General features: G+C 41.6%; 1 protein-coding gene across 1 annotated transcript in view; it reads right to left on the bottom strand.

The window, feature by feature from the left end:
* The window catches only part of Cpne8 (copine 8), a 188,430-nt gene that overhangs the window by 42,256 nt on the left and 133,564 nt on the right, over window positions 1–12,610 (bottom strand). The window contains exons 12-13 of the mRNA XM_005354325.3: window positions 6,132–6,185; window positions 5,050–5,111 (exon numbers count right to left, since the gene is read on the bottom strand). Coding sequence (XP_005354382.1) covers window positions 5,050–5,111; window positions 6,132–6,185 — 116 coding nt within the window. The remainder of the gene's footprint in view (window positions 1–5,049; window positions 5,112–6,131; window positions 6,186–12,610) is intronic.

The following is a 12,610-nucleotide window of genomic DNA, read 5'->3' as shown; positions in this document are numbered from 1 at the left end:
AAGAAGAATAAAGAAACATGGATGGATGCTTCCTGTTGTGAGTAGATTTTTACCCCTCAGATCTTTACCTTTAGATTTCTATCCCCCCTTTAGCTATCTGTGGTGTCTTTAACTGAACCCTGTAAGAGTCTTAAAGGCTAAATATTCTAGACTCCCATTACCTGTATATCAGATTATTATTATTATTATTATTACATTAGTATTCATAACAGTAGCAAAATTACAGTTACAAAGCAGCAATGAAATCATTTTATGGTAGGGGTCACCACAACATGAGGACCTGTATTAAGGGGCTGAATCCTTAGGAAGGTTGAGAAGCACTGCTTGAAAGGTCACGGAATACTGAGTGTCCCTGTGTAATAAATGGATCTACAAGCTGCAGAAGGTACTCCCGAGAAGCAAGCCTGGGCTTTTCCAGGCTCATGTTAATCCTTGCCTCTCATGAGACCCAGTTCTCTTTATTCTGCCTTAAGATTTGTTTTTTTCTTTAATCCTCTCCAATGCTCGCTAGCTAGCATTCAGGGTCAAGCAATGAATGACAACCGCTGCATTCAGCAGGGGACGAACCGCTGGAGAGAGCTTCAAAAGACATCCTGCGACCTTCCAAAGCACAGTCTGCATGGTGGGGTCAACAGGAGCAGGGATGAATTTTCCACCCGCTTCTGCCTCCTGCCCGTGATTAGCCCTTTTTTATCTCTCAGTTTTCAGGCCCCAACCTCTAATTGCTTCCCAGAGTGGAAGCTTTTTCCAGATAGAAGCAGGCTTTCCACAGCTGTTCTTTCAAATGGATGATTATAACCCCTACCGAAGCTCACATACTTCAGAGAGAATTCCCCTTTAGAGAGATGATTGACCCCGGTTAGCAGCAGAGGGCTTACAGTGCTTTGAGAGCCCTCTGCCGCATCCCCCCACCTTCCTTCTTCCCTCTTCAGTTCTCTTGGCTGTTTATACTTTCACCAAGCACCATGACTGAGAAACTGACCAACACAAACACGATTAGCATCCTTTCTTATGATAACACATCTCCACCATTTCCCCGAGTAAGAAACAGAGGGTGCTGAACATGCTATCTGCAGAAAGACAAGCCAAGGGTGGAGGACAATGCCAACCATAAGGCTAGACATCCCTTGACTTCCAAGCCCATGTCATATCTACTTTGTTAACTTTAAATATTTTACTTTTACTGTTTCAAATTGGCATGCAGAGAAATGGGTTTCCATATGGGATTTTCATTCAAATATCACTTTGTTTGATCCTCTCCCAAATTTTCCCTCTAAATACACAAATTTAGAATCAAGCATCAACAAAAACAAGTATAGAGACGTCTTTTAATATGCATAAAGGTCTCTTTCCTAACTGTTGCTTTAGATGAGCTACGAAAGCATTCCCTGTTAGTATAGAAAAAAGGCAGTTTTTATTAGATTTATCTCCATTTGGTGATGCAGGGTTTAGCTTTCTGCTGCTTTGATGAGAACAAAGCACTTGAATGCCCCTACAAGGAACCCTAATAAAAAAAAGTCCTAGGCATGCATATTCAAACAAGAAATGAGATTAGACAAACTTATAGTATCTCCTGCTCTGGCAAAGCATGCTCCCCGAGGCAACTTTCTAAGTAATGCTATATATTTTATAAAACTAGGGAAATGTTATTTTGCATTTTTGAAAAAACTTTAAGTATTTTTAAAGAAAACTATCATGGGGCTGATTTGTAAATTCTCTTATACTCAACTTTGACAAGCAAAGTCAAAGTGTTCGCTCTGGTCTTTAAAAGGAGCTGATTAAGCCGGGCAGTTGTGGCATATGCCTTTAAATCTAGCACTCAGGAGGCTCAGGCAGGTGGATCTCTGTGAGTTCAAGGCCAGCCTGGTCTATAGAGCGAGTTCTAGGATAGTCAGGGCTATATAGAGAAATCCTGTCTTGAAAACAAAAACAACAACAAAACAAGGAAGAATTAATACGTGGGTAGCCCTTTCAATCCCTCTCTCTTCTCCCATAAATACTTTTATTTCTTGCAACTGGGACAAATAACACTTTGTCTATAATCTTTACAAGGCTTAGGATCAGAATCAAGATGTGGGCAGGGTGAACAGTGCTATCTGAAAGCAACGGTTACCTCCGAGTGGAACTTAAAGAGGAACCTCACTGACTTTGTTCATTTAAATTTCTCTTTTCTCTCCATGTCTTTGAGAGCTGAAATTGCCACCACTAAAATTATGGAAAACAAATGCAATAAAGTATTTTAGTATTTTAAACCCATTGAAAGTTCAGGAAACAGTGGCTAGTATTACTGAGGGTTAGAACTACACACAATTCAATCCCACAGTTACTTTGAAGCAGGCATCATTATTTTTATTCCTACTTATTGGAATAAGAAACAGGTTCTGGTGGGAAGAGGTAGGCCTGCTGTTTGAAACATGCAGTCAAGTTGAGACTCATAGTCACAGTTACACACTACTGGAATCCCTAGCAACCCCCTCTTAACTCTGCTGAATTATTCTAATTCTGTTCAAGAATTTCTCCACACAGTATCTTTCCAATGCCACTTCATCCCCCTCCTTTTTTCATGACAGAAAGAAAATAAGCAGTTCCTGCCTTAATCTCAGTATTCTGTCCTCCACATAGAATTAGAATAAAAATCCAGCAGCAATAATTTCTGGTAGAGGCAGAAAAATTTTTATACTTTAATATCTCTTTTTTTTTTTTTTTGGTTTTTTTGAAATAGGGTTTCTCTGTAGCTTTGGTGCCTGTCCTGGAACCAGCTCTTGAAGACCAGGCTGGCCTCGAACTCACAGAGATCCACCTGCCTCTGCTTTCTGAGTGTTGGGATCAAAGGTATGCGCCTCCACCCCCTGGCTTTAATTTAATCAGTTTTATTATCTTTTAGAATAAAATACATACTTCAATATCAAGGATGCATAAAGCAAACTTCCTGGGAGTTTTAATGCGAGCAACAGTAATACACAGTCTGAAATGCATTTTACTCCAAAGAACTAGAGAAATACCAAACGAGAGCACTCCCCTCTTCTGTCACTCACAGGTGATATTGGTAAGGAACTTAGTCTCTGACATTTAGCTTTCTGTGCCCCGGATGCATTATAAAGTATATTTCCTGAAGAATTAGTAGCCAGCCAGTGCACAGTCAGGTGTTATATTGCTTTGAGGCAATGTAAATGCTTTACATTTTAAAAGGCATGCTTAGATTTCCTTGGTCATTTTTACTATCCCACAAACTTTGCATTCAACCCAGCTATGTCTTTTTATCTTCTCCGTCTTTATTTCTTTAGTTATTTTCAGTTCATGAATTATTTTGGTGACGTTCTAAGACAAGAGGGTAAAGGCAGATACAGGAGTTTGTAACTTGGCCAGTGGTCATCTCACTGTATTGAGAATCTGATCCCAGCATTGAATGTTTTTCTATTGTTCTTAGTGTCACCCAGTGAACAAAGGCCAGGCCATGTGGATTAACTATAGAGGAACCTCTTCTGACACGTGCTGAGAGGGTTCAGACCAGGGCGGAAGGTCTGGGAAGGGTAGCAATGTATGGCTGTGAAGTGTCTGCTCCAAGCTACCCTCTTAGACTGTCTTCAGTGAAAATCCCCAGCCCTTCAACGGACCTAGAAGAAGAGTGGGAGGAAGGAGCCTACAAACCTTCTTTTTTCAAGTCTTCTCAACAAAGGCTTCTGCGGAGACACAGAACCAACTAAAATGACAGTTGATAGGTGCTGGGAAAGGAGAAGAACTCATTTTGGAAGGCATGACTACTAGTCGGTTGGTTGCCCATGTTCCAGTGAATGGCCCCACATACGTACAGCCCTAATTGTACTTCTGGGGGGATTGAATTTCCTTTAATGAAGAAGAGGGCATGATGTAGGAAGATGGCATGTTGTGAGGGGGATTCGGGGAGGCTTGGGGGAAGCAGGAGGACTGGAATGAGATATGAGCATATGTCGTTGTATACACGCATGGAATTCTAAAAGAATACATTTTAAAAATAAAAAATAAGTTAAAAAGGACAGTGACCTATTTAATGAGCAGAGTTCTCAAAAAGGGACACTATTCTGTTTGGCAAACATTCATACACAGATGTTAGCAATGTGAGCCAGTACATCTTTTTAGCAATATAATCAATTCAAAATGAATGGTAAGAACATATTCCAGGTGATCTTGTAGCATCTCCTCTATGCAGTGAAATAAAGACATTCTTGTTGCAGTGTAGGAAAAACTGTAAACCGTGCTTTTCTATAGTAGCCTTATTCTTATTTTTTTTTTCAAATGGATTTATTTGAAGTAAGTATCTGTGCTTGGTAGTTTTATGTCAACTTGACAAAAGCTAGAGCCATTTAAAAGGAGAAAACCTCAAACACCTTCATAATACCAGGCTATAGGCAGGTTTGTAGTGTATCTCCTTAGTGATTAATGAGGGAGGGCCCAGTCCATTGTGGGTGGTGCCATTGCTGGGCATGTGGCCCTGGGTTCCATAAGAAAGCAGCCTGAGCAAGTCATGAAGAGCAAGCCAATAAGCAGGAGCCCTCCAGGGCCTCTGCATCAGCTCCTGCCTCCAAGTTAAAGCTCCTACCTGACTTCCTTCGGAAACTCTTTCCCCTACAAACTGCTCTTGGTCATAGCATTCTGTGATAGCAATAGAAGCCCCAACTGAGAAAAAAAAAATGCAAAGGCTTGTGTTTCTGTGAAGGTCTGAAATAAAAATGCATCAATGTAGTCAAAAGCAGAGCCCAGGATAATGGCTTAGCAGGTAAATGAGCCTGCTGCTAAGCCTAAGGCCTTGAATTTTATCCCTGGATTTTCCAGTGGGAAAGGACAGTACAAATTCTTACAAGTTGTCCCCTGAGTTTCCCCACGCAGGTTCTGTGGCATATGTGCACTTCCTTAGCACACATGCTAGCATTAAATAAATTACATATGCATTCATATTATATATACATATGTGTGTATATATAACGTTCAAAGGTGGTTATCAACTTGCTCCTGTGGTCACGATGACGATCTATACAGAAAGAAATGCTGTGTGAGTTTTAGCAAACGACTTACCCTCCTTTAATATAGTCCAAGAAGGAGACTTCTGTTTCCACCAAGAAAGACAGTAAAGTTACCTAGAGAGGGATAGGGGGAGGGGAAAATAAAGGGGGAGGAAAGGAGGGAGGGAGAGGAAGAGAGGGAGGAAGAGAGAGAATCTGAATTACTTGTCAGTATTGACTGCAATCCCAGCGTGGACATGAACAGTTTTCTACTAAAGAGAATATATTATTCCCTAACATTTTAAGATAACAAAAGACATTATTATTTATTAAAGCCTGCCAGGACGCGCATTTGAGGTTATCAGAAGGAAAGGGATGAAAGGCAGCCTTCCCTATCTGACTCTTCTCGTTGACTGTGAAGAACAGCGTGGAAGTCACCTGCAGGGACACTGTGCTGTTTCCCACTGTGGATTAGATTAGGAAAGACAGAAGAGCTGGAGAGCAGTAACAGCCACATGTGGACTCGCCAAGGTGAGCTGTGCAAGAAATGGCCATTTCTGCCACTGGACTCCAATAAGGTCACCTGGTATTTGACCCATTACATTATGATTAATGCAAAGCTTTAAAAGAAAATGAAGAAAACTTAAGGCTTTGTTTCTTCTGAGTAAAGTTAATTTTAGGAAAAATTATTTAGTTTTTTTTTTTTAATCTGAAAGTAGCACGCTCTTGATTGTCTCCATCTTTTGATTGCCCTTGCCCTGTGACCCAGGCCTGACCTCCCCTTAGCCTCCCCAGGACTGATATTTGAGATTCCGTCAGTGAGAGTACTGACTTCCTAGGTCAGGTTTAGGAATCGCTGAAGAATGCAGTCCTGAGCTTGGCCTTGGCTGGATTCACTGCACTGAATTCCACTGAATAGAGAGTTCAGCACAGCCCCTCAGCCTCCCGTGGCCGAAACCAGCAGAGCCCAGGCGAGGCCTCCGACTCTATTCTCCAGAACCACCCTCTTAGGAAGACAGTGCTTCCAGCCCACGCCTTTGTTGTGAGTTGCTAAGTGACGTAAATCTCATTCTGAGATTATCTCAGTACCATGCAAACTGTTAAGTCTGTTATGTCTTTTTGTGTCTTTAACCAATATTGTTAAAAACGACTTACAGTTCCTGAATTGGTATATTTCTTCTTTTTTCCTTTCTTTTTGGGGTTCACCACCTTGAAAAGCAAATCAAACAATTAAAACGTCAGCTTCCCCCAGATTAAAAACACACGTGTTCCAGCTTGCTACTTTCACTTCCTGCACAATCTCAGGACAGTGCCTTTCCGGTAACTCTTGGGTAATCAGTTGGCCAAGTTCCTGCTAAAATCTCCAGTGGACACCTTTCAAACAAGCCCCTTGTTCCTGTAGCTTTCATTCACTTTGTTTAGATTACCTAGGATCATGCATATACTTCATGAAGATCTGTTTTGTGTATATGTTTGTGTTTATGCACATGTGTAAGAGGGTGGGAGTGATTGTGTGAGTGTGTGTTTGTGTGTGCGAGTGTGTGTGTGGCTGTCTGCCACATGCATGGAGGTGCTGTGGGCAAAGCTGCCCCTTCAAGCTGAAACTCCTGCACGCCTGATCCGAACGTCACTGAAAGTGGAGAGGTGGTATGACAAAGCCAGAGAGTGCAGAGGTTCCTCATCTTGTGTTCTTGCTGAGGCCTTTTCAGGTTGAACTGGAATTCAAACTCCTTGATGGAAAATCCCGAGGAAAATTACCCCATTGTATTCTAAGACCCAAGGCCAAGATGCCCCAGCTAACTTGACTTCTGGGAAAGTGCTTGCTTCTTTGAAGATCCCTGTTGCTGCTGAGTAAGACAGCAGGCATTTGTAGGCAAGATGTAGTTCTTGTGTTAAAAAATACTTTCCTCTGGATACTTGCGGCTACCCCTGGTCGCTGAATACGTAAGCGTAGTCCCAACTGGCTGGAATAAGGACTTTCAATTGGCTATACCCTGTGTCTGAGAAGTCGTCTCTGGTGCGCTCCACAAAACGGTTGAAATGCTGCAAATCCAGAGCCCAATTGTCTTGAGCCATCTTTAATCCTCTCAATAGATGTTTGCTGGCCTTCACTGAACCTGACAGCTTTGTGGACATTGGGTGACTCAGTGTGGTTTGTATAAACAATGGTATGTAGAAACAAGGCACTACCTATCCTTTGTGATCTTAACGTCTCAGACCCCCACCTTCCAGCAACCACAAAACAAAGCATTCCACCAACAGTGTCTAAGGCTTACAATAAAGATGTTTCCCACTTGCCTGTGTCCCATGCCTCTGATGCTTCCACCAAGGTATTTTCTTTTTACTTTGCACTCAAACTTAATTTTTAGTAATAGCATATTGTTTTGGGAAACTGAATTTACTACTATTCACTGAGCCAACCTGCAACACTTTTTTTTGCATATTGTAGGAGATCCAACTCAATGCAATTAATAAAAAAAAACTTTATTTATAGAATCTTATACAAACATTATTTAACGTTAATATCAGGTCTACTAACGTATTCTTTTTCAAGTCTTCATTTACGACTTCCTCTGTTATTATAAAATCTTCACGAAACGTCATCCACTTTAGAACATAGAACCTGGGGAAAGCTGAATCTATGTTCCCGGGCCATAGTCACTTAGATCTGGCTCCAGAATTTTGAGGTGAGAAAAGGGCCTCTGCAATGTCGAAGAGACAGGAAGAGGGCATGGGATGCTGTGCAGCTGGAGTTACAGGCAGGTGAGCGTGCAGAGAATGAAATTCAGTTCCTTTGGAGTAGCAGCAAGTGCTCTGGACCACTGAGCCCTCTCGCCAGTGTCAGACATGTCGTCTGGATTAAACAAGGCCTTCAAGATCAAAGTATCTAAATAGTAATAAATTCCTTGAAAAGAATAATAAACTGCAACCCGGCGGTGGTAGCAGACACTTGAAAAAAGATGAGACAGGAGGATTGTGAAATTGAGGCCAGTCTGAGTTACAAAAGAGGAGAGATACCACTGTCCCCACTAAAAAGGAAGAAAGGGAGGGAGCAAAAAAGGATAGAAAAAAGAAGGAAGGAAAAGATTATAGGTTGCTAAAGAAAATGCCTAACTTACCCTTTATTAAAACTTAACAGCAAAAATCACCTAATGAGACATACCAACACAGTTACTGTTTATAATGTTATAATCACACATACAGGCCCGACACAGTAGCTGGTAGGGAAAGTCTTGGGGATATACTACAGAGGGCAATAGGTAGGGCTGAAAACGGTAGTAAAACCACAGTAAAGAAGCAACGAAAGAAAAGAAGCCATTCCCCATTTGGCTTCATACAACAAAGAGATCACGCTCAGGCCAGGTTGCAGAAAAAGATCCGAAACCTTCCCCCACCTGGGATTCATCCTAGAAACACATCATATGTGAGAAAAGCCTCAATGTACAAACAGGGGTGGCTGGAGCTGAGAAAAAATCAATGTCCTGTAAAGTGTCACACTCTTGGCAGCAACACATTTGGGCTTTTCTCTCGCCTCACTAGTTCAGTCTAACAATATGTTTACTAAAACCTCTGTTAAGTTTCAAATGAAAAGGTATATAAATATAATTGCAACAAGCAATAATATTCAAAATCTCATCTGGATGATTATAAAATGTCCTCATACATACTGAGTAAAGTCCTTCAGTGTGACTGCTTCTGAGCCACCCACGGTCCCATCAACAACCCCTTACCAATTCTCTGTAAATAAGTACAATAACTCTTTGGTTCTGCTACTGAACCCTGATGAAATTAAATTTTGGTTTGTCATTAGAACCAGATAAAGAGGGAATAGACATTGCTCACTCTCCCCTCCCATGGGGAGATAACTCCAAAAGCAGAGAGAAAATTCATTTGTTAATGCTATTATGTCTCATTGTATTAAGAACAAAAAAAATCAAAAGATGTAAAGATGGAAGTTGTTTAAGTAAAGAAGAATTTATGTATGAAGATTAAGATGAATGGATATTTACAAAGTGTGAAAAATGAAAAGCTTTTGCAAGTTATTAAGGTTTAAATAAGTTATATAAAGTATGTAAAGGATGAGACATAAAGATAATACATGGGACTTTAAGGTTTTCAAAACCGGACTCGCTGAACATAGCGGACAATGAGGACTACTGAGAACTCAAGAACAATTGTAATGGGTTTTTGATCCTACTTCATGTACTGGCTTTGTGGGAGCCTAGGCAGTTTGGATGCTCACCTTACTAGACCTGGATGGAGGTGGGTGGTCCTTGGACTTCCCACAGGGCAGGGAACCCTGATTGCTCTTTGGGCTGACGAGGGAGGGGGACTTGATCTGGGGAGGGGGAGGGAAATGGGAGGTGGTGGCAGGGAGGAGGCAGAAATCTTTAATAAATAAATAAATAAATAAATAAATAAATAAATAAATAAAAAGATCTATGATCAACAATTATAAAAACTGGTGAAAATATATGTCAAATCAAAGATAATTTAGAAATATTTGGCTGTTCAAATATTATACAGTAGTGAAAAGTACAGGACTGGTGTACTGTCTGGGTTACAATAACCATACTTGAAGGCCATTCTAATGTGGTCAGAGGGACTAAATGGGAGAGTATTTTTCCTTTGCCCTCAAAGGTCATTGAGGTCCCAGAGGGACTGTAGGCCATCTCTATAAACATCTACAACTGCGGAGAGTTGACTGTTCGATTGTTCAGAGGGGCCTTGGAGCCCCACTTGATGAATGCTAACCCGGTGCTCAATCTACAAAAAGAATGCTAAACACACAGGAGAAGTTTCTTCAGAGCTTCCCGAGAAAGCCACAGGCAGGCCAATCTAAGCCTTTGATTTATCCTTGCATAGACAGACAACTATTAAGAGAGAGATTGGAGGCATCAGAGACTCCTCATGAGTCCATGTGACTCCTGAGGACCGGACCCTCAACAGCCTTAGCAGTTTAAAAACAAAACAAAAAAAAAAAATTGTGGTTATCTACATAGTCTTAAACATCCAACAGGAGAGTATAGCAAAGATTAAAATGTTCAATGTGTTTCTCTGGCAATTCAAAGGATGACAGTTCTCAGACATTATTCATATCTGCATGAAATGTTATCTGTACAACTACTTCTCATTAATGATTCTATCACACACACACAAACCAGATATAAAACAGGATGTTGGTTTACATCAGTAACTGCAGTATCTATGCATACCTGAGAAAAACAAGCCTGCCTATATTCTTAAGCACAGAGGCCGAATCTAAATGCTGTATTCTGCAACTGTAGAACAGTACCACTTTCTGGAAGAGCACTCCACACAGTTATTTTGTGTCAACCTATGCCGCAATTACATGTTCCCTGATTAAAGAAGTTGGCTAGATACCCTGAAATCAAACTCACATATTTAGGAAATAATTCAGGACACCCAAATTGTATCCTTGGAACTTTTCTGGACAATTCTATAAAAATTCTATTCCTCTTTCATTTTAACTGAGTTCTCTTACAAAGTATCCAGATGTTTGCTCCTTGTACAAAAGTCTGATATAACAGAAATGTAATTACAGTTGTCCTATATACAGAGCTCCGGTATATGGTCCAAACAGCTGTCTAAATATATTTCACCATACTACACAAAACTCATGTTAATCATGATATTAAACTCTTAATGTTCTCCATGAGGCTGTAATAGAGGAGGTCCAACTGGCAATTCTGAATTTATGGTGATCAATGAAAATATTTCAAGCTCTTCCACTAAACCAACGCCGTGATTTATAATGGACAGTGGTGACGACGATCAACCATTTTTGCCTATAACACCTATAACAAAGATAGTTTTATTGCCTGTTCTCCAATAAGGGCAAACTGCCCCAACTATTTTCTTAACTACACTCTTAGTAGGATTTACAGTAGTCCCATAAGGCTGAACTTTATGTATTACAGATGCTACCTCACTCGAATAAGACAGTCCATGGATGTATACTGTTGTCACATGGTTGTATTATGCTCTGCATCTTTGCCATCTGTTAAGTTCTGCCACGGCCCCTTAGATGGATCCTCCTCTGAGGCAGTTTAACTGCTGTGCTTTTCACATCTCCCCTTTGGAAGTTTGAAGCACTTAAGAGAGATCTGTGTCCCAAGTTCCTAAAAGAAGTTTGGGTGACCCCAGAAATGGTGGCTAATGAGTCGTCCATCTCATCCCTCTTCTTGCCACGCTGGGCATTGTTTTTCAGGATTCAGAACTACAACAGACAGACTGAAGGCCTCTTTGTATCTTAACCACTCTGTCTTACAAGCTCTCTGGAAAGCTTGAAGAAACCTCAGATCAGCTTAATATCCTTCAGTAACAACTTGATTCTTTGGCTACTGCAATGCTCCAACGTTAACGAGGCCTAGACAGCCTGACTACTGCTGAGGATGAGCCTTGTGCCCTCCTCCAGGAACAATGCTGCTCCCACACCAACTAATCCTATCTGGTTCAAGATTGGTCTCAAAGATGCAGAGACCAGACAAAAATTCAGTGACAACCTTCTCCTATGAATGGCCTTTGGTTCCCTCCCATTTTGGCTCTTCCCCTTGAACACTCGATTCTCTTATCCTCATACTTACTGCGTTACCGTCTTTTACATGTTTTAATTACTGGAGCCACCTCCTTTAAAATAACCAGACTCCTGCTATACCTGAGCAGGAAAATTCCACATAAGCCTCCTAGTGACTCACAACTCTATGACAGCTCTATTACTCCCTGATGCATCTGCAAGATGACCTTTTGGATGCAGTGGAGGAGCTCTGGCTGCAAGGAGCCCTCAACTTTCAGACACAGTTCTTTACATTGGTCCTCTATCCCTTTTCTTCCTTCTCTTCCGTGTTCTAGATCCCTTGTTGTTTCTGCTAGCTTGCGTTGGTGTAGCACTTCTGGGAGTGGGAGTTTTCACTCTTCACCTGAATGACTTGACTTGAAAGGAAAGCTTTCTCCTGGCAGCATTCTGTTACCTCACCTGTACTTCAGTCCTTGGCTTCAAACACTACCACCCTTCCTTTGCTCCTGTTAGAGTGCTGCCTCCTCTCTAAGGCAAGGTGAAATATTCTCTTCACTGGTCACAAACCCCACCGTGATCATTCTCTGCGCTCTGCTCTTCCCTGTCCTCTTAATCTCCACACAGGAGAGTTGAGTGCCCATCTTAAACAGAACTGACCAGCTCTTGGAGGAGGCTGGTTCTACTAACTCATCCACAGCTGGGCCTGACTGACCACTAAGGCTCAGCATTTCCTGATAGCCTCACCCCTGGTGGGGAATATTATTTTTAAGATGTGTTATGTTTAGTTCATGTTGCATTTGTTTAATTCTGTGAAGCTGTGTTTCTGTGCCTGTGTAAAACACCTGATTGGTCTAATAAAGAACTGAATGGCCAATAGTGAGGCAGGAGAGAGAAATAAGTGGGGATGGCAGGCAGAGAGTATACATAGGAGAAATGAGGAAGAGGAGAAGCAATGGCAGAACAAGAGGAGAAAGACATCAGGAGCTACCACCCAGCCACCAAGTCATCCAGCCACCCAGCCACCCAGCCACCCAGTCATCCAGCCACCCAGCCACCCAGCCACCAAGTCATCCAGCCACCCAGCCACCCAGCTACC

Source organism: Microtus ochrogaster, chromosome 15 (genome assembly GCF_000317375.1).
Source record: "Microtus ochrogaster isolate Prairie Vole_2 chromosome 15, MicOch1.0, whole genome shotgun sequence".
Taxonomy (NCBI): Eukaryota; Metazoa; Chordata; class Mammalia; order Rodentia; family Cricetidae; genus Microtus; species Microtus ochrogaster.
The sequence above is the reverse complement of the archived record's forward strand: the minus strand, read 5'-3'. Positions and strand labels throughout refer to the sequence as shown.